Source organism: Ranitomeya imitator, chromosome 10, assembly GCF_032444005.1.
Source record: "Ranitomeya imitator isolate aRanImi1 chromosome 10, aRanImi1.pri, whole genome shotgun sequence".
NCBI classification, from domain to species: Eukaryota; Metazoa; Chordata; class Amphibia; order Anura; family Dendrobatidae; genus Ranitomeya; species Ranitomeya imitator.
In genome coordinates this window covers 146,439,574-146,465,538 of record NC_091291.1, presented here as the reverse complement: position 1 = coordinate 146,465,538, position 25,965 = coordinate 146,439,574, and the positions used below count along the sequence as shown (strand labels likewise).

Below are 25,965 nucleotides of genomic sequence, written 5' to 3'. Positions count from 1 at the left end.
AATGAAATAAAGGACAAAGGTTTTTTATTTCATGGAACATTCGAGTTGTGCGGCCGTTTTCTTCTCATTTCTGGATTAGTCACATTACAGGCTGCACAATGTGGGTATTATCAGAGTCACACTAGAGCCTCAGACAGACACCAGCGGCTCGCGGCACTCCGGATAGACTATTAATACGCCGACACTGGATGTGTGCGGTATATTATCTTGTCATTACAGATACATGCTCTGATATGAATGGACGTCACGCCGTGATATGTCACAGTGTCACATTCCGAGCGTCCTCGCAGTTATCAGCTTCAGAAGTGTACAGCGCCTGGACAACGACAAATATCACATCTACAACTTGGTATCTTTCCCTTATGACAGGTTAAACAATTCTCGTCACAAAACAGCCGTCTCCAGCACCAAAGTGTCATCTCTTCTCACTTTGGGGGCAAACGATCGAAGATTAGGGGACAATGCCCATCATTCTCAACCACCAGATCAATGCCAGGAGTTTACTGGGCGATGACAATACTTTGCCTCTATTTTTAGAACAAGAGTCCAGACTTAAAATGGTCTGTCAAGGTTAAAAAAAAATAATAAAATGTCGCTTTGTAATATAGCTTATGTCTGGAAGGTTCCCTAAGTATCAGCGACAGGCCCAGGTCGCAGCAGTCCCTCTTCTGCTTTCTGCGCTATTTGTGTAGGGACAACATGCACGCTGTGTGTGAATAGTGCCGACTGCTCATTTCAGGAGCTAAGCCAGCCCCCTTCTGTGATTGTGAATGTCCAGCCCTCGGCTCATTAGGAGGACGTCACTGAACACCTGCGGGCGCCATACTATGTAAGGAAAGATCAGAACGCTGCATCGCTTTATTTTTTTAATGCCTTTGAATGGAAAATGTCATTATTTTATGATCTGTACAATAAATATACTGTATATGGGCAGCACAGCCTCTTCCAACCACAGTTGTCCCTTTTGGATTCAGGAATATGTCAGCAGATCGGGGTCGGTTACAGACCTGAAGAGACGATCGGGGTTACACATGGCCGCAGTTCGTGCCATGGCCGCAGTTCATGCGATGGCCGCAGTTCATGCGATGGCCGCAGTTCATGCCATGGCCGCAGTTCATGCCATGGCCGCCGTTCATGCCATGGCCGCCGTTCATGCCATGGCCGCCGTTCATGCCATGGCCGCAGTTCATGCGATGGCCGCCGTTCATGCCATGGCCGCCGTTCATGCCATGGCCGCCGTTCATGCCAGGGCCGCAGTTCATGCGACGGCCGCCGTTCATGCCATGGCCGCAGTTCATGCCATGGCCGCCGTTCATGCCATGGCCGCCGTTCATGCCATGGCCGCCGTTCATGCCATGGCCGCCGTTCATGCGATGGCCGCAGTTCATGCCATGGCCGCCGTTCATGCCATGGCCGCCGTTCATGCCATGGCCGCCGTTCATGCCATGGCCGCCGTTCATGCCATGGCCGCCGTTCATGCCATGGCCGCCGTTCATGCCAGGGCCGCAGTTCATGCGACGGCCGCAGTTCATGCGACGGCCGCAGTTCATGCGACGGCCGCCGTTCATGCCATGGCCGCCGTTCATGCCATGGCCGCAGTTCATGCCATGGCCGCAGTTCATGCGATGGCCGCCGTTCATGCCATGGCCGCCGTTCATGCCATGGCCGCCGTTCATGCCATGGCCGCCGTTCATGCCATGGCCGCCTTTCATGCGACGGCCGCAGTTCATGCGACGGCCGCAGTTCATGCCATGGCCGCCGTTCATGCCATGGCCGCCGTTCATGCCATGGCCGCCGTTCATGCCATGGCCGCCATTCATGCCATGGCCGCAGTTCATGCGACGGCCACCGTTCATGCGACGGCCGCAGTTCATGCCATGGCCGCCGTTCATGCCATGGCCGCAGTTCATGCCATGGCCGCAGTTCATGCCATGGCCGCAGTTCATGCCATGGCCGCCGTTCATGCGACGGCCGCACCTATATGACAGTGCTCCCCTCCCTGCATGTAGGCGCTCGTCCTATACCCAATGCTACTTTCTTCCACACACACACACACACTGTGTCCCCTGGATCAGGTTGTTATAATGCCAGACACAGCCATTGAGAACTGTGACACAACATACTGAAATTCCTTCCAGGCCCAGTAAATCACAGCACAGAGCAGTCCGTAAATCTAACTTTCGGGCGTATCGCGGAATTATTCCTGGGTCCACGGACAGGGAGTTACCATGGAAACATCTGTCAATCCTCTCCGGTCAGCTGAGTTCTTGCAGTCAAGGACATCGTGACACATGACATTAAGAAGTCATCCAGAGCGGAGGGGATTGGCAAAAAAAAAAAAAAAGGTCTTACCTTTAAGAGGAGTCACGGGGCTCTCCGGGAGCAGGTCACATTACCTGCAGGCGAGGAAGCAGTAAAGATCACTGACTTGGAAACAGAAGCTTTATGTGAACTTTTATTGCGATTCAGGCATAAATCAATATACGGTAATGCAAACTGCTAGAAGAAGAGGGGAAGGGGGCGAATAACCATAATGGGGTGTGCGGGTGACACGGAGCAGATGTCCCAGACGGAGAGGCTCAGGGCCATATCATAGCCATGGTAAACGGACACCGAGCAATGGGGCAGACACCACATTATTTCCACACTGCGAGGGCTTCCCTGTGCCGGCTTCACCGCGGTATCCAGCCGGACATCAAGAGGAAGCGCACTCGGGGGGCGGATTAGCGAGGGTACCCCCACAGGGGGTCACAGACTGACATCTGCAGTGGAGATACTGAAGGCTCTCACAGCAGGGTTATTAATGCCGCAAAGTAACACCCATGATGAATCTGCAAGTAATGTGTCTCTATCAAAAGTTACAAAGCAAATTTCCAGCTGAAACATCCACTACTTGAGGATCTACCTATAAAACTGACATTTTCACCTGGACAGGCATAACTTGGCGTTCCTGGCCCCATTATAATATATACAGGGTCTCCCAACATGTGTCTTCGTATCTGGCAGAAGGGCACACACAGACACCCCATATATCTAAGCACTAATGCCCGCCACATGACTGCCCCTCCATGGTGTGATATCACCTTCAGCACAGTAACACCGGGATGCAGCGGTGCTTTCCCTCCGGCGCGGCGTATTTCTCCTGTTGAGGGCAGAGCAACGTACTTCAGTGTGCAGGTCCGGAAAAGGCCAAAGACCCCGACGCCTGCGCACTGCAGGACTTTACTGTGCCCCCAACAGGACAGAGAAGAACGCCGGAGCGCTGTGCCGGGGAGACGAGTCATCCACACGAAGCAAGGAGGACGGTGGGGATCATAAGATGGGAGGCGCCGGACCAAGAAGAGAGACCCCCAGACCAGACCGCCTCACAGCTCAGTATAATACGGTATTTTTCTTCTCTTACAGGTCGGTTTGGGGGCTTATATACCGCATTATAGAATGTCGTACAGCAGCCCTGAAAGGTGATGTCCCAGATGACAATAAACCTACCGTGGGTACGGAAAGTATTCAGGCCCCTTTACATTTTTCACTCTTTGGTTCATTTGGTAAATTAAAAAAAGTTAATTTTTTCTCATTACTGTACACTCTGCGCCCCATCTTGACTGAAAAAAAAACAGAAATGTAGTAATTTTTGCAAATTTATTAGAAAGGAAAAACTGAACTCTCCCATGGTCATAAGTCTTCAGACCCTTTGCTCAGTATTGGGTAGAAGCCCCTTTTAAGCTCGTACAGCCATGAGTCTTCTTGGGAATGATGCCACAAGTTTTTCACCCCTGGATTTGGGGATCCTCGGCCATTCTTCCTTGCAGATCCTCTCCAGTCCCGTCAGGTTGGATGGTGAACGTTGGTGGACGCCATTTTCAGATCTCCAGAGATGCTCCATTGGGTTTAGGTCAGGGCTCTGGCTGGGCCGGTCAAGAATGGTCACAGAGTTGTTCTGAAGCCGCTCCTTTGTTATTTTAGCTGTGTGCTTAGGGTCATTGTCTTGTTGGAAGGTGAAGCTTCAGCCAAGTCTGAGGTCCAGAGCACTCTGGAAGAGGTTTTCATCCAGGATGTCTCTGTACTTGGCCGCATTCATGTTTCCGTCAATGACAACCAGTCGTCCTGTCCGTGCAGCTGAAAAACACCCCCATGGCATGATGCTGCCACCACCATGCTTCACTGTGGGGATTGTATTGGGCAGGTGATAAGCAGTGCCTGGTTTTCTCCACACATATCGCTTAGAATTATCACCAAAAAGGTCTATCTTCATCTCATCAGACCAGAGAATCTTATTTCTCATAGTCTGGGAGTCCTTCATGTGTTTTTTAGTAACCTCTATGCGGCTTTCATTTGTCTTGCACTGAGGAGAGGCTTCCTTCGGGCCACTCTGCCATAAAGGCCCGACTGGTGGAGGCTGCAGTGATAGTTGACTTTGTGGAACTTCCTCCCATCTCCCTACAGCATCTCTGGAGCTCAGCCACAGTGATCTTGGGGTTCTTCTTTACCTCTCTCTCATCAAGGCTCTTCTCCCACGATTGCTCAGTTTGGCTGGACGGCCAGGTCTAGGAAGACTTCTGGTGGTCACAAACTTCTTCCATTTAAGGATTATGGAGGCCACTGTGCTCTTAGGAACCTTGAGTCCTGCAGACATGCTGCTGTCACCTTGGACAGATCTGCGCCTTGCCACAATTCTGTCTCTGAGCTCCTTGGCCAGTTCCTTTGACCTCATGATCCTCATTTGGTCTGACATGCACTGTGAGACGGTGAGGTCTTATATAGTAACATAGTAACATAGTTAGTAAGGCCGAAAAAAGACATTTGTCCATCCAGTTCAGCCTATATTCCATTATAATAAATACCCAGATCTACGTCCTTCTACAGAACCTAATAATTGTATGATACAATATTGTTCTGCTCCAGGAAGACATCCAGGCCTCTCTTGAACCCCTCGACTGAGTTCGCCATCACCACCTCCTCAGGCAAGCAATTCCAGATTCTCACTGCCCTAACAGTAAAGAATCCTCTTCTATGTTGGTGGAAAAACCTTCTCTCCTCCAGACGCAAAGAATGCCCCCTTGTGCCCGTCACCTTCCTTGGTATAAACAGATCCTCAGCGAGATATTTGTATTGTCCCCTTATATACTTATACATGGTTATTAGATCGCCCCTCAGTCGTCTTTTTTTCTAGACTAAATAATCCTAATTTTGCTAATCTATCTGGGTATTGTAGTTCTCCCATCCCCTTTATTAATTTTGTTGCCCTCCTTTGTACTCTCTCTAGTTCCATTATATCCATATATCCATATAGACAGGTGTGCGCCTTTCCAAATCAAGTCCTATCAGTGTAATTACACACAGCTGGACTCCAATGAAGGAGTAGAACCATCTCAAGGAGGATCACAAGGAAATGGACAGCATGGGACTTACATATGAGAGTCTGAGCAAAGGGGCTGAAGACTTATGACCATGTGATATTTCAGTTTTTCTTTTTTTATTAAATTTGAAAAAATTTCTACATTTCTGTTTCTTTCAGTCAAGATGGGGTGCAGAGTGTACATTAATGAGAAAAAAATGAACTTTCTTGAATTGACCAAATGGCTGCAATGAAACAAAGAGTGAAAAATGTAAAGGGTCTGAATACTTTCCAAACCCACTATCTGCACGCCGGCCACCTCCACGGTGCTTTACCTTTATCTTTACCCCATCACCATGAAGATGAAACATGCATACATTATGTATGGATGAGCTCATGGAGTAAGGCAACTTTTCGCCTAGGAGAATTACATTATAGAGCCAAAGTGAAGGGAATCTCCATTGATGTCAACGAACAGTTGCTTGTAATGATGATTATTAGCAATAAAGTGCTGCCACATATCTGCACAGCATTGACCTGGGATCTCCACACTGATCCATGCGGCAATGATGAGGGTTGTCACAGTTCCCCTCATTTAACTATTCCCATTGGCAGAACAGCTTGGAGCAAGGCCATTGAATGTAGAAAAGAAAAGGTGGGTGAGAAAAACCGGAGGGAACATGGATCCCTGCTCTTTGATGGATAAATGTGGCGACAATTGTCTATTGTCAACAGGATTGTATGGAGCAGATATTTTCTATTGTACGGTCCGTGGTGCAGCTGAATGTGAATAGGACCCATAGAGAATGACGGCATCTGGGCGAGCTCCAGTCGTCCTCCACTGCTGGGTACTGGACCTCTGCACATGGTGGTACAGCCATCACCAGCTCGGCACATCTTAGGATTTCACCCCTTTAGGAAACCTTTCTGGTGAAAGAGGGAACTTGCGCATGTTCTCAGCACGACCCCCTGTGTGAGGAGGTGGGCAATTATATACGGTGACTACAACCTTGGAAACTGGCAAAACCAAAGCTCACTAAATCTCAAACAGGGGAGAAGTCACATTGTCCAATGCATCCCAATGGCTGGGGATTGTGACCCAACCTGTGCACTGCAATGGGAGAGGAAAACAGTCACTATGACAGTCACTATGGCAAAGAGAAAACTACAGATCCAGGCAGTAAAGTGGCCATCACCTTCATGTCTGTGCATGGTCTTACCTAGGAGAATGCGAAGCACTGTGGCCTCCAGACCCATAAGACCGGACGCTTCTTCCCATGCACAACAACCCCCAGCAAAACTAAGCAGTAACCCCTCACAAGTATGGTGGGCATCACGGGCAGAAAAACAGTCACATTGATAGCGGAACAGAATACGGCACATGTCCTTGTAGAAATAGAACATTCTCATTGAAGAGGAAAAAGGCAAAAAATGAAAACTTCTAAAAGTCCAAAAGAAGCAAAATTGTGTGGTCACCGCTACCCACTGCACACACAGGTAGTGGAGAGCAGGAGAGATACTCTCCACACCCTTAAAGGGATTGTCCACTGTACGAAAAAAGCCTGGGGTCGCGCGATGTCACAGCAGACGGCTGAATCTTGACAGCGTGTGTGTGTGTGTGTGTGTGTGTGTGTATGTATGTATATATGTGTGTGTGTGTTTATTTTATACTGTTCACAATAGACGAACCATCTGAATTACTTCTGCAGGTAATCGGTCATTTGGATGCCCTAAGTGTAATTTTATTTTACCCTTTGTGCAATCAATGGTGCCTTCTACTAAGTAATCATTCACTGATCACTACGGAAGAGCAGACGGGCCCGGTGATCATCTCCTCCTTATCTACTACAGCTCCATTTAACTGCAGTTAAATTGCGAAAATGCCCCATGTAAAATTAAAAAAACCACTATATGCCCACCAGCGCCATTCCAGAAATATTGGCCCTTCTTCCAGGGGTCATGTGAGATTGTTAGGTCACATGACCACTGCAGCCAATCAGCAGTGGCAGTCTTCACACTTCCGTTAGATGGATCTGTGAATGCTGCAGCCCATCATAAAAATGTCTGGTGACAGCTGGGAGCCTCTGTGGCACAATGCAGGAATGGCGCTGGTCCAGGAGGCCAGTGTAGGTTTCTTTTCATCCTATGTGGGGCACTAGAACGTTTAAGAAGGAATAAAGGAAAAGCCTTTAATGCTGTGTCCCCAAAAGACGATGCTGTGGAGTCGGGAACTGCGCCGCCTGCCACAAAGACAGCCAGTGTAATGTCCCACTGGTATGCAGGTCAGGAGAGCAGACACTTCATTTTCTATCATTTATTTCATCCATTATGGTGATTACAATATTAGTGAACGTTACCCCAATATACGGAAACTATCTGGACCACAACACAGCATTTCTGAGTGCTCACAAGTGACGGAGAAAACCAGACTACTCCACGCAGTGTAAAAGTATTGGGCTGTCCCCCCGGTGACAATGAGCGTCCTGCTTCACCACTGACTGCGATACCTGATACAGGCCGCCTGGATGGGTCCTACTTTCTGTGAAGCTGAAACGACCCCACGCTCCGCTCTGTTCTTCATATTAATGGAGAAATCGTCAGGATCTGAGATCATACCTCTTGTAGCTGGAGACAACGTCATCTAGTCTCTCCGCCTAATCCGACATTGGCCCGACGTTGCCATCCTCCGAGCTGGGGGCGCCATTCTGCGAACCTTTGCTCCTGTGCAATATGTAGAGTGGGTGGACGAGATGTTCCTCTCGCTGTACTTCCTCCAGCTCTTTGGCACTACAGGTGGGTGTGGGGGTCTCATAGGTGTTATGAAAGGTTGTATAATCCACTTCATAAAATCCTTTTTCCAGGGTCAGGACTGGGGTGAACCGATGTCCCCACAAAACCTCTGTGTCCACATAGGAGCAGCGTGCTTGGCAAGTCATTCCTACAAGTATCAGAAAAAAAAAACATGAGAGTGGGAATGCAGAAAAATCTCTAATGTCTGTCACCCATGGCAGTTTTCTGTCCGTAATCAAGGGGTTAAAGCTTTCAGTCTACGGCTCTTGTGCTACTGAATGGCCTGTGTTATTTATTGCCCTGCTTAATGTCCCTTGAAACAGGGAATAAAGTTAGTTTTAGAGCCAACCTGAGAGTCACAGGGGTCAAATAATGATTTATAGGTTCTTGTGCCAAACAACGTTATAGGAGACTCACCGCAGACACATTCTCTAGTTTGTACCCAAGTCACAATCACTGCAGGAACAAGGATGGAAAAATATCGACAAAGTCATGGAAAGTGATGGAGACCACGACCAAGAATTACATCAGGTGCCAAGTGATGGTCCGAATGTATCAGAGGGAATATTATCAGGATACAAAATGTCAAATGTATATAAAGCCGGTAAGTCAAATGGGAGGGGGCGATTGTGCCGTCGGATGTCCCCCCTGGCCAGCTGGGTCTGATGCAGGAAGGTGCAGAGGCCATTGGTCACTTCCTACACAACAGACCGGGCTGTCACCCCTCATTCTCTAGTCTGATCGTATGTAGGGGGTGTTCCACAAACAGACCACCAATCCACAGGAGAGACTATGAATGTCTGATTGTTGGAGTCAGCCCGCCAAGACCGCCACTGATCTTAGGAACACGGGTCCAAAGTCTCCAATATAAGTGAGCATGTGAGACCCCGAAAATATGTCGCTGGTCAACAAAAGTAAGGCTTACACTCTTCCTCAATTAGCGCCGTCAAACCTATGTCATCAGATGAAGCGTTTACGAAGCCACGAGCTACACAGAACGCCAGTCAGTAAGTAGCAAGTTCTGTCCAACAACAGTCACAATGGAGAAAGCGTTACTGATTCATGCAGGGGATAATGTGAGACGAGCACAACGAAATCCATGAAGCACAGGTGATGACTTCGTGGCCGAAACAGTGTTATACCATAAGCTAATGATGACCAATAACGAGATTTACGCCATTGTAAGAGATCGCTCACTATCGAAATGGAAGATCTGATCATGGAGATTAAAGTCTAATGATTTAACAAGCAGAAACCAGAAGTTGTTGGTATTGTGATATTGTGAGGCGATGGCGTCACCCTAGGACAGGAGGCCCTACAGTATAGAGTCAGGGTCCAGCCAGGACTCACATACTAGTAACTCGCTAGGCATTAGTTTGATAACAAGCTTATCACAAAAAAAATAAATAAATCAGACATGAGGAGATAAATTATGCTAAATAATAATTAAGTTATTACTTTGTAGTAACGCTTCTTGGTATAAACAATCATATATAACCCAAAAAATAGGAAACCAACCCAATGCCCAGCGTACATGAATGGTAGTAACGGATGCCCACCCTGCTCTAAGCGTGTGACACTGGGACCCTAGAAGACTCCTCGGAGGACATTACTGCTGCTCAGCTTCTCTGTCAGACATGAGCGTGTAACACTGGGACCCTAGAAGACTCCTCGGAGGACATTACTGCTGCTCAGCTTCTCTGTCAGACATGAGCGTGTGACACTGGGACCCTAGAAGACTCCTCGGAGGACATTACTGCTGCTCAGCTTCTCTGTCAGACATGAGCGTGTGACACTGGGACCCTAGAAGACTCCTCGGAGGACATTACTGCTGCTGAGCTTCTCTGTCAGACATGAGCGTGTGACACTGGGACCCTAGAAGACTCCTCGGAGGACATTACTGCTGCTCAGCTTCTCTGTCAGACATGAGCGTGTGACACTGGGACCCTAGAAGACTCCTCCGAGGACATTACTGCTGCTCAGCTTCTCTGTCAGTCATGAGCGTGTGACACTGGGACCTTAGAAGACTCCTCGGAGGACATTACTGCTGCTGAGCTTCTCTGTCAGACATGAGCGTGTGACACTGGGACCCTAGAAGACTCCTCGGAGGACATTACTGCTGCTCAGCTTCTCTGTCAGACATGAGCGTGTGACACTGGGACCCTAGAAGACTCCTCGGAGGACATTACTGCTGCTCAGCTTCTCTGTCAGACATGAGCGTGTGACACTGGGACCCTAGAAGACTCCTCGGAGGACATTACTGCTGCTCAGCTTCTCTGTCAGACATGAGCGTGTGACACTGGGACCCTAGAAGACTCCTCGGAGGACATTACTGCTGCTCAGCTTCTCTGTCAGACATGAGCGTGTGACACTGGGACCCTAGAAGACTCCTCGGAGGACATTACTGCTGCTCAGCTTCTCTGTCAGACATGAGCGTGTGACACTGGGACCCTAGAAGGCTCCTCGGTGGACATTACTGTTGCTGAGCTTCTCTGTCAGACATGAGCGTGTGACACTGGGACCCTAGAAGACTCCTTGGAGGACATTACTGCTGCTCAGCTTCTCTGTCAGACATGAGCGTGTGACACTGGGACCCTAGAAGACTCCTCGGAGGACATTACTGCTGCTCAGCTTCTCTGTCAGTCATGAGCGTGTGACACTGGGACCCTAGAAGACTCCTCGGAGGACATTACTGCTGCTCAGCTTCTCTGTCAGACATGAGCGTGTGACACTGGGACCCCAGAAGACTCCTCAGAGGACATTACTGCTGCTCAGCTTCTCTGTCAGACATGTAGAAGGGATTATTACACTCTGATAGACCCCACAACATAAAGAAACCTACATAATCCCCAGCATTCAGGGCTGCCGGCAGATATGTGTTAACAGTGGGCTATCTCTGTACATCATCAGGGAGGATAAGAAGAATGATGGCGGTAATAATGGGAGCAGTAAGTGATCACTCCTGGCCTGTCCTGTAGGAGACAAGCGCAGGGGGCTCTGGAGACATCACAGTCACATCTGATATGATCAGATAGAGCCAGGTAGAAAAGGAGAAAACCACAATGTCTCCCGGCAGCCCTGAACACATTTATGCGCCGAATCCACACGGACTGGCCGTTCACATGGCGCTTTATACACCACTCAAGGTAAATGCTGTCAGATCACTAGTGGTCTCCATGAGACGCTGCTAGGGCCATATTTATAGGCTTCATGTTTCCATCTAAATACTGAACTATACACCAACTGACAAATGATGCATATACCAACACATATTACTAAAGCCTAGATTTATAAACAGCCCCTAGTATAAGGCCTGAAGCCTACAGGTGGTCTCTTCACCTATAGGGACGGCAGTTTCAAGGCTTTAGATGGAATAAAACTAAAAGGAAAACAATGTATGTAGGATGGGCTGAGCTCCTCCATGTCTTCTACGGTGTCGTATAGTCTGCCCCTTCTCTGTACAATATTGTATACACTTACCCGTCGCTTCCACCATGCCTTCTAATATGACGACAATTTCAAAGTTCTCTGATTCCAGCTGAGAACGAGACAGCTCCCAGAACGGGCTCTTCTCATTGATATCATGTGAAATGATCAGCGGGGAGACGAGGAAGAGGCGGTCGTCCCCGGTGTCAAAGCCAACATTGATGTCCGTCTGATTGAGCGGGATAAATTCGCCTTCCTTCGTCTGCTTGGATTTGATGAGTTTGGCTCTGATGGAGGCTTCCACGATATGGGAACTGCGGAGATCTCCTACACGAAACATCAGACACATTTTCCCATCCCTGAGGGAGATGACTGCGTTATTAGAGAACATGAGGGTCTCTGCCCGTTTCTTGGGTTGGCTTATCTTTACAAACATGCAACCCACCATCAAGGCATTAACAATGGAGCCCAGAATGGCCTGAATTAACAACAAGATGATTCCTTCCGGACACTTCTCCGTTATCACCCGGAATCCGTAGCCAATGGTGGTCTCAGTTTCAATGGAGAAGAGAAAAGCAGACACAAAGCCGTTGAGATTTTCCACACAAGGGACCCAGTTTTTATCACCTACATGTTCAAGATCTCCTCTGATGTAAGCAATCAACCACCAAATAACTCCAAAAAATAGCCACGTGACCGTGTATGCCAGGGTGAAGATGAACAGGCTGAAAGGCCACTTGAGGTCCACTAGGGTGGTGAAGAGGTCACTGAAGTATCGGTAGGTCTCCTTCACATTGCCATGGTGAACATTGCACTTGCCATCTTTCTCCATGTACCTCTGCCGCGGCTTTCTGTGCTCGTAGAACTGATGGGAGCGCTCGGCATTTAAGCTCGGGTCCTCTCGAGCCTGCTTGGGTAACTTTTTAGGCTCCCTGGGAATTATATCAACTGTAAGGTCCTGGTACATGGAATCTCTTGAGTCTCTTGCCATGATGGGTATGTTGCTGCTGGATGAGAAAACAAAACACTCATTGAAATCAACGTATGACAAGCTAATCCAACGCAACTTACTTACGAAGTAATTATATTTATAGAGCCCGGGCAACAGCAGACTAAGGGGGACTTTATACAGTTTCTCTGCCATTTTTCCAAACCAATCCCACAAGTAGATACAAAAGGAAGAATGTAATAAAGGAAGGATTTAGACTTCTCCGCTTCATTGATCCAATTCTGGCTTAGGCTCAAAAAAATCCATGAAAAACTGCAGTGATATCATGTTATAACAAAACACTGTATGAAACCAATACAATAAAGGCCCCAACCAACAGGTCATGGGCGTCTCTAGCCGACGGATGATGTCGGTGGGAAAGAAGGCTCTGACCTGTAGAATTACAATGGCGGCTCGTTTTGTTTGCTGCCAATATAAGACTCACGGCACAAGACTACACAGGAGTGCCAAATAGGAGGAGGTGGCTGTCGGGGAACCACGTGTCTGGGGGCCTCTATTGTGAGTGCGGACAACCACATCATCTGTGTATTCTGGACATGTCAGACATAACTGCATCTCCCCTACACAAAAAGTATAAGGCAGGAATCCAATAAGAGGTGGAGGAAAGCGAGCGAAACACAAAGTCATCCAGTAACTGATGGAATAACTGGGCCGCAGCTGCTCTACAGGGCATCACATTCCTATAACATACATAGGAAAGGGAGCGAAACACAAAGTCATCCAGTAACTGATGGAATAACTGGGCCGCAGCTGCTCTACAGGGGCATCACATTCCTATAACATACATAGGAAAGGGAGCGAAACACAAAGTCATCCAGTAACTGATGGAAGAACTGGGCTGCAGCTGCTCTACAGGGCATCACATTCCTATAACATACATAGGAAAGGGAGCGAAACACAAAGTCATCCAGTAACTAATGGAATAACTGGGCCGCAGCTGCTCTACAGGGGCATCACATTCCTATAACATACATAGGAAAGGGAGCGAAACACAAAGTCATCCAGTAACTGATGGAATAACTGGGCCGCAGCTGCTCTACAGGGCATCACATTCCTATAACATACATAGGAAAGTGAGCGAAACACAAAGTCATCCAGTAACTGATGGAATAACTGGGCCGCAGCTGCTCTACAGGGCATCACATTCCTATAACATACATAGGAAAGGGGGCGAAACACAAAGTCATCCAGTAACTGATGGAATAACTGGGCCGCAGCTGCTCTACAGGGCATCACATTCCTATATCATACATAGGAAAGGGGGCGAAACACAAAGTCATCCAGTAACTGATGGAATAACTGGGCCGCAGCTGCTCTACAGGGCATCACATTCCTATAACATACATAGGAAAGGGAGCGAAACACAAAGTCATCCAGTAACTGATGGAATAACTGGGCCGCAGCTGCTCTACAGGGCATCACATTCCTATATCATACATAGGAAAGGGAGCGAAACACAAAGTCATCCAGTAACTGATGGAATAACTGGGCCGCAGCTGCTCTACAGGGGCATCACATTCCTATAACATACATAGGAAAGGGGGCGAAACACAAAGTGATCCAGTAACTGATGGAATAACTGGGCCGCAGCTGCTCTACAGGGGCATCACATTCCTATAACATACATAGGAAAGGGAGCGAAACACAAAGTCATCCAGTAACTGATGGAATAACTGGGCTGCAGCTGCTCTACAGGGCATCACATTCCTATAACATACATAGAAAAGGGAGCGAAACACAAAGTCATCCAGTAACTGATGGAATAACTGGGCCGCAGCTGCTCTACAGGGGCATCACATTCCTATAACATACATAGGAAAGGGAGCGAAACACAAAGTCATCCAGTAACTGATGGAATAACTGGGCCGCAGCTGCTCCACAGGGCATCACATTCCTATAACATACATAGGAAAGGGGGCGAAACACAAAGTCATCCAGTAACTGATGGAAGAACTGGGCCGCAGCTGCTCTACAGGGCATCACATTCCTATAACATACATAGGAAAGGGGGCGAAACACAAAGTCATCCAGTAACTGATGGAATAACTGGGCTGCAGCTGCTTTACAGGGCATCACATTCCTATAACATACATAGGAAAGGGGGCGAAACACAAAGTCATCCAGTAACTGATGGAATAACTGGGCCGCAGCTGCTCTACAGGGCATCACATTCCTATAACATACATAGGAAAGGGAGCGAAACACAAAGTCATCCAGTAACTGATGGAATAACTGGGCCGCAGCTGCTCTACAGGGCATCACATTCCTATAACATACATAGGAAAGGGAGCGAAACACAAAGTCATCCAGTAACTGATGGAATAACTGGGCCGCAGCTGCTCTACAGGGCATCACATTCCTATAACATACATAGGAAAGGGAGCGAAACACAAAGTCATCCAGTAACTGATGGAATAACTGGGCCGCAGCTGCTCTACAGGGCATCACATTCCTATAACATACATAGGAAAGGGAGCGAAACACAAAGTCATCCAGTAACTGATGGAATAACTGGGCCGCAGCTACTCTACAGGGCATCACATTCCTATAACATACATAGGAAAGGGAGCGAAACACAAAGTCATCCAGTAACTGATGGAATAACTGGGCCGCAGCTGCTCCACAGGGCATCACATTCCTATAACATACATAGGAAAGGGAGCGAAACACAAAGTCATCCAGTAACTGATGGAATAACTGGGCCGCAGCTACTCTACAGGGCATCACATTCCTATAACATACATAGGAAAGGGAGCGAAACACAAAGTCATCCAGTAACTGATGGAATAACTGGGCCGCAGCTGCTCTACAGGGGCATCACATTCCTATAACATACATAGGAAAGGGAGCGAAACACAAAGTCATCCAGTAACTGATGGAATAACTGGGCCGCAGCTGCTCTACAGGGCATCACATTCCTATAACATACATAGAAAAGGGAGCGAAACACAAAGTCATCCAGTAACTGATGGAATAACTGGGCCGCAGCTGCTCTACAGGGCATCACATTCCTATAACATACATAGGAAAGGGGGCGAAACACAAAGTCATCCAGTAACTGATGGAATAACTGGGCCGCAGCTGCTCTACAGGGCATCACATTCCTATAACATACATAGGAAAGGGAGCGAAACACAAAGTCATCCAGTAACTGATGGAATAACTGGGCCGCAGCTGCTCTACAGGGGCATCACATTCCTATAACATACATAGGAAAGGGGGCGAAACACAAAGTCATCCAGTAACTGATGGAATAACTGGGCCGCAGCTGCTCCACAGGGCATCACATTCCTATAACATACATAGAAAAGGGAGCGAAACACAAAGTCATCCAGTAACTGATGGAATAACTGGGCCGCAGCTGCTCTACAGGGCATCACATTCCTATATCATACATAGGAAAGGGGGCGAAACACAAAGTCATCCAGTAACTGATGGAATAACTGGGCCGCAGCTGCTCTACAGGGCATCACATTCCTATATCATACATAGGAAAGGGGGCGAAACACAAAGTCATCCAGTAACTGATGGAATAACTGGGCCGCAGCTGCTCTACAGGGGCATCACATTCCTATAACATACATAGGAAAGGGAGCGAAACACAAAGTCATCCAGTAACTGATGGAATAACTGGGCCGCAGCTGCTCTACAGGGCATCACATTCCTATAACATACATAGGAAAGGGGGCGAAACACAAAGTCATCCAGTAACTGATGGAATAACTGGGCCGCAGCTGCTCTACAGGGCATCACATTCCTATAACATACATAGGAAAGGGAGCGAAACACAAAGTCATCCAGTAACTGATGGAATAACTGGGCCGCAGCTGCTCTACAGGGCATCACATTCCTATAACATACATAGGAAAGGGGGCGAAACACAAAGTCATCCAGTAACTGATGGAATAACTGGCCCGCAGCTGCTCTACAGGGCATCACATTCCTATAACATACATAGAAAAGGGAGCGAAACACAAAGTCATCCAGTAACTGATGGAATAACTGGGCCGCAGCTGCTCTACAGGGCATCACATTCCTATAACATACATAGGAAAGGGGGCGAAACACAAAGTCATCCAGTAACTGATGGAATAACTGGGCCGCAGCTGCTCTACAGGGCATCACATTCCTATAACATACATAGGAAAGGGAGCGAAACACAAAGTCATCCAGTAACTGATGGAATAACTGGGCCGCAGCTGCTCTACAGGGGCATCACATTCCTATAACATACATAGGAAAGGGGGCGAAACACAAAGTCATCCAGTAACTGATGGAATAACTGGGCCGCAGCTGCTCCACAGGGCATCACATTCCTATAACATACATAGAAAAGGGAGCGAAACACAAAGTCATCCAGTAACTGATGGAATAACTGGGCCGCAGCTGCTCTACAGGGCATCACATTCCTATAACATACATAGGAAAGGGAGTGAAACACAAAATCATCCAGTAACTGATGGAATAACTGGGCCGCAGCTGCTCTACAGTGCATCACATTCCTATAACATACATAGGAAAGGGGGCGAAACACAAAGTCATCCAGTAACTGATGGAATAACTGGGCCGCAGCTGCTCCACAGGGCATCACATTCCTATAACATACATAGAAAAGGGAGCGAAACACAAAGTCATCCAGTAACTGATGGAATAACTGGGCCGCAGCTGCTCTACAGGGGCATCACATTCCTATAACATACATAGAAAAGGGAGCGAAACACAAAATCATCCAGTAACTGATGGAATAACTGGGCCGCAGCTGCTCTACAGGGGCATCACATTCCTATAACATACATAGGAAAGGGAGCGAAACACAAAGTCATCCAGTAACTGATGGAATAACTGGGCCGCAGCTGCTCTACAGGGCATCACATTCCTATAACATACATAGAAAAGGGAGCGAAACACAAAGTCATCCAGTAACTGATGGAATAACTGGGCCGCAGCTGCTCTACAGGGGCATCACATTCCTATAACATACATAGGAAAGGGAGCGAAACACAAAGTCATCCAGTAACTGATGGAATAACTGGGCCGCAGCTGCTCTACAGGGCATCACATTCCTATAACATACATAGGAAAGGGGGCGAAACACAAAGTCATCCAGTAAATGATGGAATAACTGGGCCGCAGCTGCTCTACAGGGGCATCACATTCCTATAACATACATAGGAAAGGGAGCGAAACACAAAGTCATCCAGTAACTGATGGAATAACTGGGCCGCAGCTGCTCTACAGGGGCATCACATTCCTATAACATACATAGAAAAGGGAGCGAAACACAAAGTCATCCAGTAACTGATGGAATAACTGGGCCGCAGCTGCTCTACAGGGGCATCACATTCCTATAACATACATAGGAAAGGGAGCGAAACACAAAGTCATCCAGTAACTGATGGAATAACTGGGCCGCAGCTGCTCTACAGGGCATCACATTCCTATAACATACATAGGAAAGGGAGCGAAACACAAAGTCATCCAGTAACTGATGGAATAACTGGGCCGCAGCTGCTCTACAGGGCATCACATTCCTATAACATACATAGAAAAGGGAGCGAAACACAAAGTCATCCAGTAACTGATGGAATAACTGGGCCGCAGCTGCTCTACAGGGGCATCACATTCCTATAACATACATAGGAAAGGGGGCGAAACACAAAGTCATCCAGTAACTGATGGAATAACTGGGCCGCAGCTGCTCTAAAGGGCATCACATTCCTATAACATACATAGGAAAGGGGGCGAAACACAAAGTCATCCAGTAACTGATGGAATAACTGGGCCGCAGCTGCTCAACAGGGGCATCACATTCCTATAACATACATAGGAAAGGGGGCGAAACACAAAGTCATCCAGTAACTGATGGAATAACTGGGCCGCAGCTGCTCTACAGGGGCATCACATTCGTATAACAAACATAGGAAAGGGGGCGAAACACAAAGTGATCCAGTAACTGATGGAATAACTGGGCCGCAGCTGCTCTACAGGGCATCACATTCCTATAACATACATAGGAAAGGGGGCGAAACACAAAGTCATCCAGTAACTGATGGAATAACTGGGCCGCAGCTGCTCTACAGGGCATCACATTCCTATAACATACATAGAAAAGGGAGTGAAACACAAAGTCATCCAGTAACTGATGGAATAACTGGGCCGCAGCTGCTCTACAGGGGCATCACATTCCTATAACATACATAGAAAAGGGAGCGAAACACAAAGTCATCCAGTAACTGATGGAATAACTGGGCCGCAGCTGCTCTACAGGGCATCACATTCCTATAACATACATAGGAAAGGGAGCGAAACACAAAGTCATCCAGTAACTGATGGAATAACTGGGCCGCAGCTGCTCTACAGGGCATCACATTCCTATAACATACATAGGAAAGGGGGCGAAACACAAAGTCATCCAGTAACTGATGGAATAACTGGGCCGCAGCTGCTCTACAGGGCATCACATTCCTATAACATACATAGAAAAGGGAGTGAAACACAAAGTCATCCAGTAACTGATGGAATAACTGGGCCGCAGCTGCTCTACAGGGGCATCACATTCCTATAACATACATAGAAAAGGGAGCGAAACACAAAGTCATCCAGTAACTGATGGAATAACTGGGCCGCAGCTGCTCTACAGGGCATCACATTCCTATAACATACATAGGAAAGGGAGCGAAACACAAAGTCATCCAGTAAGTGATGGAATAACTGGGCCGCAGCTGCTCTACAGGGCATCACATTCCTATAACATACATAGAAAAGGGGGCGAAACACAAAGTCATCCAGTAACTGATGGAATAACTGGGCCGCAGCTACTCTACAGGGCATCACATTCCTATAACATACATAGGAAAGGGAGCGAAACACAAAGTCATCCAGTAACTGATGGAATAACTGGGCCGCAGCTGCTCCACAGGGCATCACATTCCTATAACATACATAGGAAAAGGGGCGAAACACAAAGTCATCCAGTAACTGATGGAATAACTGGGCCGCAGCTGCTCTACAGGGCATCACATTCCTATAACATACATAGGAAAGGGGGCGAAACACAAAGTTATCCAGTAACTGATGGAATAACTGGGCCGCAGCTACTCTACAGGGGCATCACATTCCTATAACATACATAGAAAAGGGAGCGAAACACAAAGTCATCCAGTAACTGATGGAATAACTGGGCCGCAGCTACTCTACAGGGGCATCACATTCCTATAACATACATAGGAAAGGGAGCGAAACACAAAGTCATCCAGTAACTGATGGAATAACTGGGCCGCAGCTGCTCTACAGGGCATCACATTCCTATATCATACATAGAAAAGGGGGCGAAACACAAAGTCATCCAGTAACTGATGGAATAACTGGGCCGCAGCTGCTCTACAGGGCATCACATTCCTATATCATACATAGGAAAGGGGGCGAAACACAAAGTCATCCAGTAACTGATGGAATAACTGGGCCGCAGCTGCTCTACAGGGGCATCACATTCCTATAACATACATAGGAAAGGGAGCGAAACACAAAGTCATCCAGTAACTGATGGAATAACTGGGCCGCAGCTGCTCTACAGGGCATCACATTCCTATAACATACATAGGAAAGGGGGCGAAACACAAAGTCATCCAGTAACTGATGGAATAACTGGGCCGCAGCTGCTCTACAGGGCATCACATTCCTATAACATACATAGGAAAGGGAGCGAAACACAAAGTCATCCAGTAACTGATGGAATAACTGGGCCGCAGCTGCTCTACAGGGCATCACATTCCTATAACATACATAGGAAAGGGGGCGAAACACAAAGTCATCCAGTAACTGATGGAATAACTGGCCCGCAGCTGCTCTACAGGGCATCACATTCCTATAACATACATAGAAAAGGGAGCGAAACACAAAGTCATCCAGTAACTGATGGAATAACTGGGCCGCAGCTGCTCTACAGGGCATCACATTCCTATAACATACATAGGAAAGGGGGCGAAACACAAAGTCATCCAGTAACTGATGGAATAACTGGGCCGCAGCTGCTCTACAGGGCATCACATTCCTATAACATACATAGGAAAGGGAGCGAAACACAAAGTCATCCAGTAACTGATGGAATAACTGGGCCGCAGCTGCTCTACAGGGGCATCACATTCCTATAACATACATAGGAAAGGGGGCGAAACACAAAGTCATCCAGTAACTGATGGAATAACTGGGCCGCAGCTGCTCCACAGGGCATCACACTCCTATAACATACATAGAAAAGGGAGCGAAACACAAAGTCATCCAGTAACTGATGGAATAACTGGGCCGCAGCTGCTCTACAGGGCATCACATTCCTATAACATACATAGGAAAGGGAGTGAAACACAAAATCATCCAGTAACTGATGGAATAACTGGGCCGCAGCTGCTCTACAGTGCATCACATTCCTATAACATACATAGGAAAGGGGGCGAAACACAAAGTCATCCAGTAACTGATGGAATAACTGGGCCGCAGCTGCTCCACAGGGCATCACATTCCTATAACATACATAGAAAAGGGAGCGAAACACAAAGTCATCCAGTAACTGATGGAATAACTGGGCCGCAGCTGCTCTACAGGGCATCACATTCCTATAACATACATAGAAAAGGGAGCGAAACACAAAGTCATCCAGTAACTGATGGAATAACTGGGCCGCAGCTGCTCTACAGGGGCATCACATTCCTATAACATACATAGAAAAGGGAGCGAAACACAAAATCATCCAGTAACTGATGGAATAACTGGGCCGCAGCTGCTCTACAGGGGCATCACATTCCTATAACATACATAGGAAAGGGAGCGAAACACAAAGTCATCCAGTAACTGATGGAATAACTGGGCCGCAGCTGCTCTACAGGGCATCACATTCCTATAACATACATAGAAAAGGGAGCGAAACACAAAGTCATCCAGTAACTGATGGAATAACTGGGCCGCAGCTGCTCTACAGGGGCATCACATTCCTATAACATACATAGGAAAGGGAGCGAAACACAAAGTCATCCAGTAACTGATGGAATAACTGGGCCGCAGCTGCTCTACAGGGCATCACATTCCTATAACATACATAGGAAAGGGGGCGAAACACAAAGTCATCCAGTAAATGATGGAATAACTGGGCCGCAGCTGCTCTACAGGGGCATCACATTCCTATAACATACATAGGAAAGGGAGCGAAACACAAAGTCATCCAGTAACTGATGGAATAACTGGGCCGCAGCTGCTCTACAGGGGCATCACATTCCTATAACATACATAGAAAAGGGAGCGAAACACAAAGTCATCCAGTAACTGATGGAATAACTGGGCCGCAGCTGCTCTACAGGGGCATCACATTCCTATAACATACATAGGAAAGGGAGCGAAACACAAAGTCATCCAGTAACTGATGGAATAACTGGGCCGCAGCTGCTCTACAGGGCATCACATTCCTATAACATACATAGGAAAGGGAGCGAAACACAAAGTCATCCAGTAACTGATGGAATAACTGGGCCGCAGCTGCTCTACAGGGCATCACATTCCTATAACATACATAGAAAAGGGAGCGAAACACAAAGTCATCCAGTAACTGATGGAATAACTGGGCCGCAGCTGCTCTACAGGGGCATCACATTCCTATAACATACATAGGAAAGGGGGCGAAACACAAAGTCATCCAGTAACTGATGGAATAACTGGGCCGCAGCTGCTCTAAAGGGCATCACATTCCTATAACATACATAGGAAAGGGGGCGAAACACAAAGTCATCCAGTAACTGATGGAATAACTGGGCCGCAGCTGCTCTACAGGGGCATCACATTCCTATAACATACATAGGAAAGGGGGCGAAACACAAAGTCATCCAGTAACTGATGGAATAACTGGGCCGCAGCTGCTCTACAGGGGCATCACATTCGTATAACAAACATAGGAAAGGGGGCGAAACACAAAGTGATCCAGTAACTGATGGAATAACTGGGCCGCAGCTGCTCTACAGGGCATCACATTCCTATAACATACATAGGAAAGGGGGCGAAACACAAAGTCATCCAGTAACTGATGGAATAACTGGGCCGCAGCTGCTCTACAGGGCATCACATTCCTATAACATACATAGAAAAGGGAGTGAAACACAAAGTCATCCAGTAAGTGATGGAATAACTGGGCCGCAGCTGCTCTACAGGGCATCACATTCCTATAACATACATAGAAAAGGGGGCGAAACACAAAGTCATCCAGTAACTGATGGAATAACTGGGCCGCAGCTACTCTACAGGGCATCACATTCCTATAACATACATAGGAAAGGGAGCGAAACACAAAGTCATCCAGTAACTGATGGAATAACTGGGCCGCAGCTGCTCCACAGGGCATCACATTCCTATAACATACATAGGAAAAGGGGCGAAACACAAAGTCATCCAGTAACTGATGGAATAACTGGGCCGCAGCTGCTCTACAGGGCATCACATTCCTATAACATACATAGGAAAGGGGGCGAAACACAAAGTTATCCAGTAACTGATGGAATAACTGGGCCGCAGCTACTCTACAGGGGCATCACATTCCTATAACATACATAGAAAAGGGAGCGAAACACAAAGTCATCCAGTAACTGATGGAATAACTGGGCCGCAGCTACTCTACAGGGGCATCACATTCCTATAACATACATAGGAAAGGGAGCGAAACACAAAGTCATCCAGTAACTGATGGAATAACTGGGCAGCAGCTGCTCTACAGGGCATCACATTCCTATAACATACATAGGAAAGGGAGCGAAACACAAAGTCATCCAGTAACTGATGGAATAACTGGGCCGCAGCTGCTCTACAGGGCATCACATTCCTATAACATACATAGGAAAGGGGGCGAAACACAAAGTCATCCAGTAACTGATGGAATAACTGGGCCGCAGCTGCTCTACAGGGCATCACATTCCTATAACATACATAGGAAAGGGGGCGAAACACAAAGTCATCCAGTAACTGATGGAATAACTGGGCCGCAGCTGCTCTACAGGGCATCACATTCCTATAACATACATAGGAAAGGGGGCGAAACACAAAGTCATCCAGTAACTGATGGAATAACTGGGCTGCAGCTGCTCTACAGGGCATCACATTCCTATAACATACATAGAAAAGGGAGCGAAACACAAAGTCATCCAGTAACTGATGGAATAACTGGGCCGCAGCTGCTCTACAGGGCATCACATTCCTATAACATACATAGGAAAGGGAGCGAAACACAAAGTCATCCAGTAACTGATGGAATAACTGGGCCGCAGCTGCTCTACAGGGCATCACATTCCTATAACATACATAGGAAAGGGAGCGAAACACAAAGTCATCCAGTAACTGATGGAATAACTGGGCAGCAGCTACTCTACAGGGCATCACATTCCTATAACATACATAGGAAAGGGGGCGAAACACAAAGTCATCCAGTAACTGATGGAATAACTGGGCCGCAGCTGCTCTACAGGGCATCACATTCCTATAACATACATAGGAAAGGGGGCGAAACACAAAGTCATCCAGTAACTGATGGAATAACTGGTTCGCAGCTACTCTACAGGGCATCACATTCCTATAACATACATAGGAAAGGGAGCGAAACACAAAGTCATCCAGTAACTGATGGAATAACTGGGCCGCAGCTGCTCTACAGGGGCATCACATTCCTATAACATACATAGAAAAGGGGGCGAAACACAAAGTCATCCAGTAACTGATGGAATAACTGGGCCGCAGCTGCTCTACAGGGCATCACATTCCTATAACATACATAGAAAAGGGAGTGAAACACAAAATCATCCAGTAACTGATGGAATAACTGGGCCGCAGCTGCTCTACAGGGCATCACATTCCTATAACATACATAGGAAAGGGAGCGAAACACAAAGTCATCCAGTAACTGATGGAATAACTGGGCCGCAGCTGCTCTACAGGGGCATCACATTCCTATAACATACATAGGAAAGGGGGCGAAACACAAAGTCATCCAGTAACTGATGGAATAACTGGGCCGCAGCTGCTCTACAGGGCATCACATTCCTATAACATACATAGGAAAGGGGGCGAAACACAAAGTCATCCAGTAACTGATGGAATAACTGGGCCGCAGCTGCTCTACAGGGCATCACATTCCTATAACATACATAGGAAAGGGGGCGAAACACAAAGTCATCCAGTAACTGATGGAATAACTGGGCCGCAGCTGCTCTACAGGGGCATCACATTCCTATAACATACATAGGAAAGGGAGCGAAACACAAAGTCATCCAGTAACTGATGGAATAACTGGGCCGCAGCTGCTCTACAGGGCATCACATTCCTATAACATACATAGGAAAGGGAGCGAAACACAAAGTCATCCAGTAACTGATGGAATAACTGGGCCGCAGCTGCTCTACAGGGGCATCACATTCCTATAACATACATAGGAAAGGGAGCGAAACACAAAATCATCCAGTAACTGATGGAATAACTGGGCCGCAGCTGCTCCACAGGGCATCACATTCCTATAACATACATAGGAAAGGGAGTGAAACACAAAGTCATCCAGTAACTGATGGAATAACTGGGCCGCAGCTGCTCTACAGGGGCATCACATTCCTATAACATACATAGGAAAGGGAGCGAAACACAAAATCATCCAGTAACTGATGGAATAACTGGGCCGCAGCTGCTCCACAGGGCATCACATTCCTATAACATACATAGGAAAGGGAGTGAAACACAAAGTCATCCAGTAACTGATGGAATAACTGGGCCGCAGCTCCTCCACAGGGCATCACATTCCTATAACATACATAGGAAAGGGGGCGAAACACAAAGTCATCCAGTAACTGATGGAATAACTGGGCCGCAGCTGCTCTACAGGGGCATCACATTCCTATAACATACATAGGAAAGGGGGCGAAACACAAAGTCATCCAGTAACTGATGGAATAACTGGGCCGCAGCTGCTCTACAGGGGCATCACATTCCTATAACATACATAGGAAAGGGGGCGAAACACAAAGTCATCCAGTAACTGATGGAATAACTGGGCCGCAGCTGCTCCACAGGGGCATCACATTCCTATAACATACATAGGAAAGGGGGCGAAACACAAAGTCATCCAGTAACTGATGGAATAACTGGGCCGCAGCTGCTCTACAGGGGCATCACATTCCTATAACATACATAGGAAAGGGAGCGAAACACAAAGTCATCCAGTAACTGATGGAATAACTGGGCCGCAGCTGCTCTACAGGGGCATCACATTCCTATAACATACATAGGAAAGGGAGCGAAACACAAAGTCATCCAGTAACTGATGGAATAACTGGGCCGCAGCTGCTCTACAGGGGCATCACATTCCTATAACATACATAGGAAAGGGGGCGAAACA

General features: G+C 47.4%; 2 protein-coding genes across 2 annotated transcripts; both read right to left on the bottom strand.

Moving 5' to 3' along the window:
* Positions 1–1,025: 1,025 nt before the first annotated feature.
* Positions 1,026–1,964, bottom strand: LOC138652273 (uncharacterized). Its single transcript, XM_069743042.1, has one exon. The coding sequence runs from the start codon at positions 1,962–1,964 to the stop codon at positions 1,026–1,028; it is 939 nt and encodes a 312-aa protein (XP_069599143.1).
* A 5,620-nt stretch (positions 1,965–7,584) lies between these two features.
* KCNJ5 (potassium inwardly rectifying channel subfamily J member 5) lies at positions 7,585–12,552 on the bottom strand. Its single transcript, XM_069742703.1, has 2 exons — positions 11,606–12,552; positions 7,585–8,273 (listed from the first exon to the last, which is right to left on the bottom strand). Exons 1-2 carry the CDS (start codon positions 12,540–12,542, stop codon positions 7,990–7,992), a joined length of 1,221 nt encoding a protein of 406 aa, XP_069598804.1. The 5' UTR covers positions 12,543–12,552; the 3' UTR covers positions 7,585–7,989.
* Between the last annotated feature and the right edge of the window lie 13,413 nt (positions 12,553–25,965).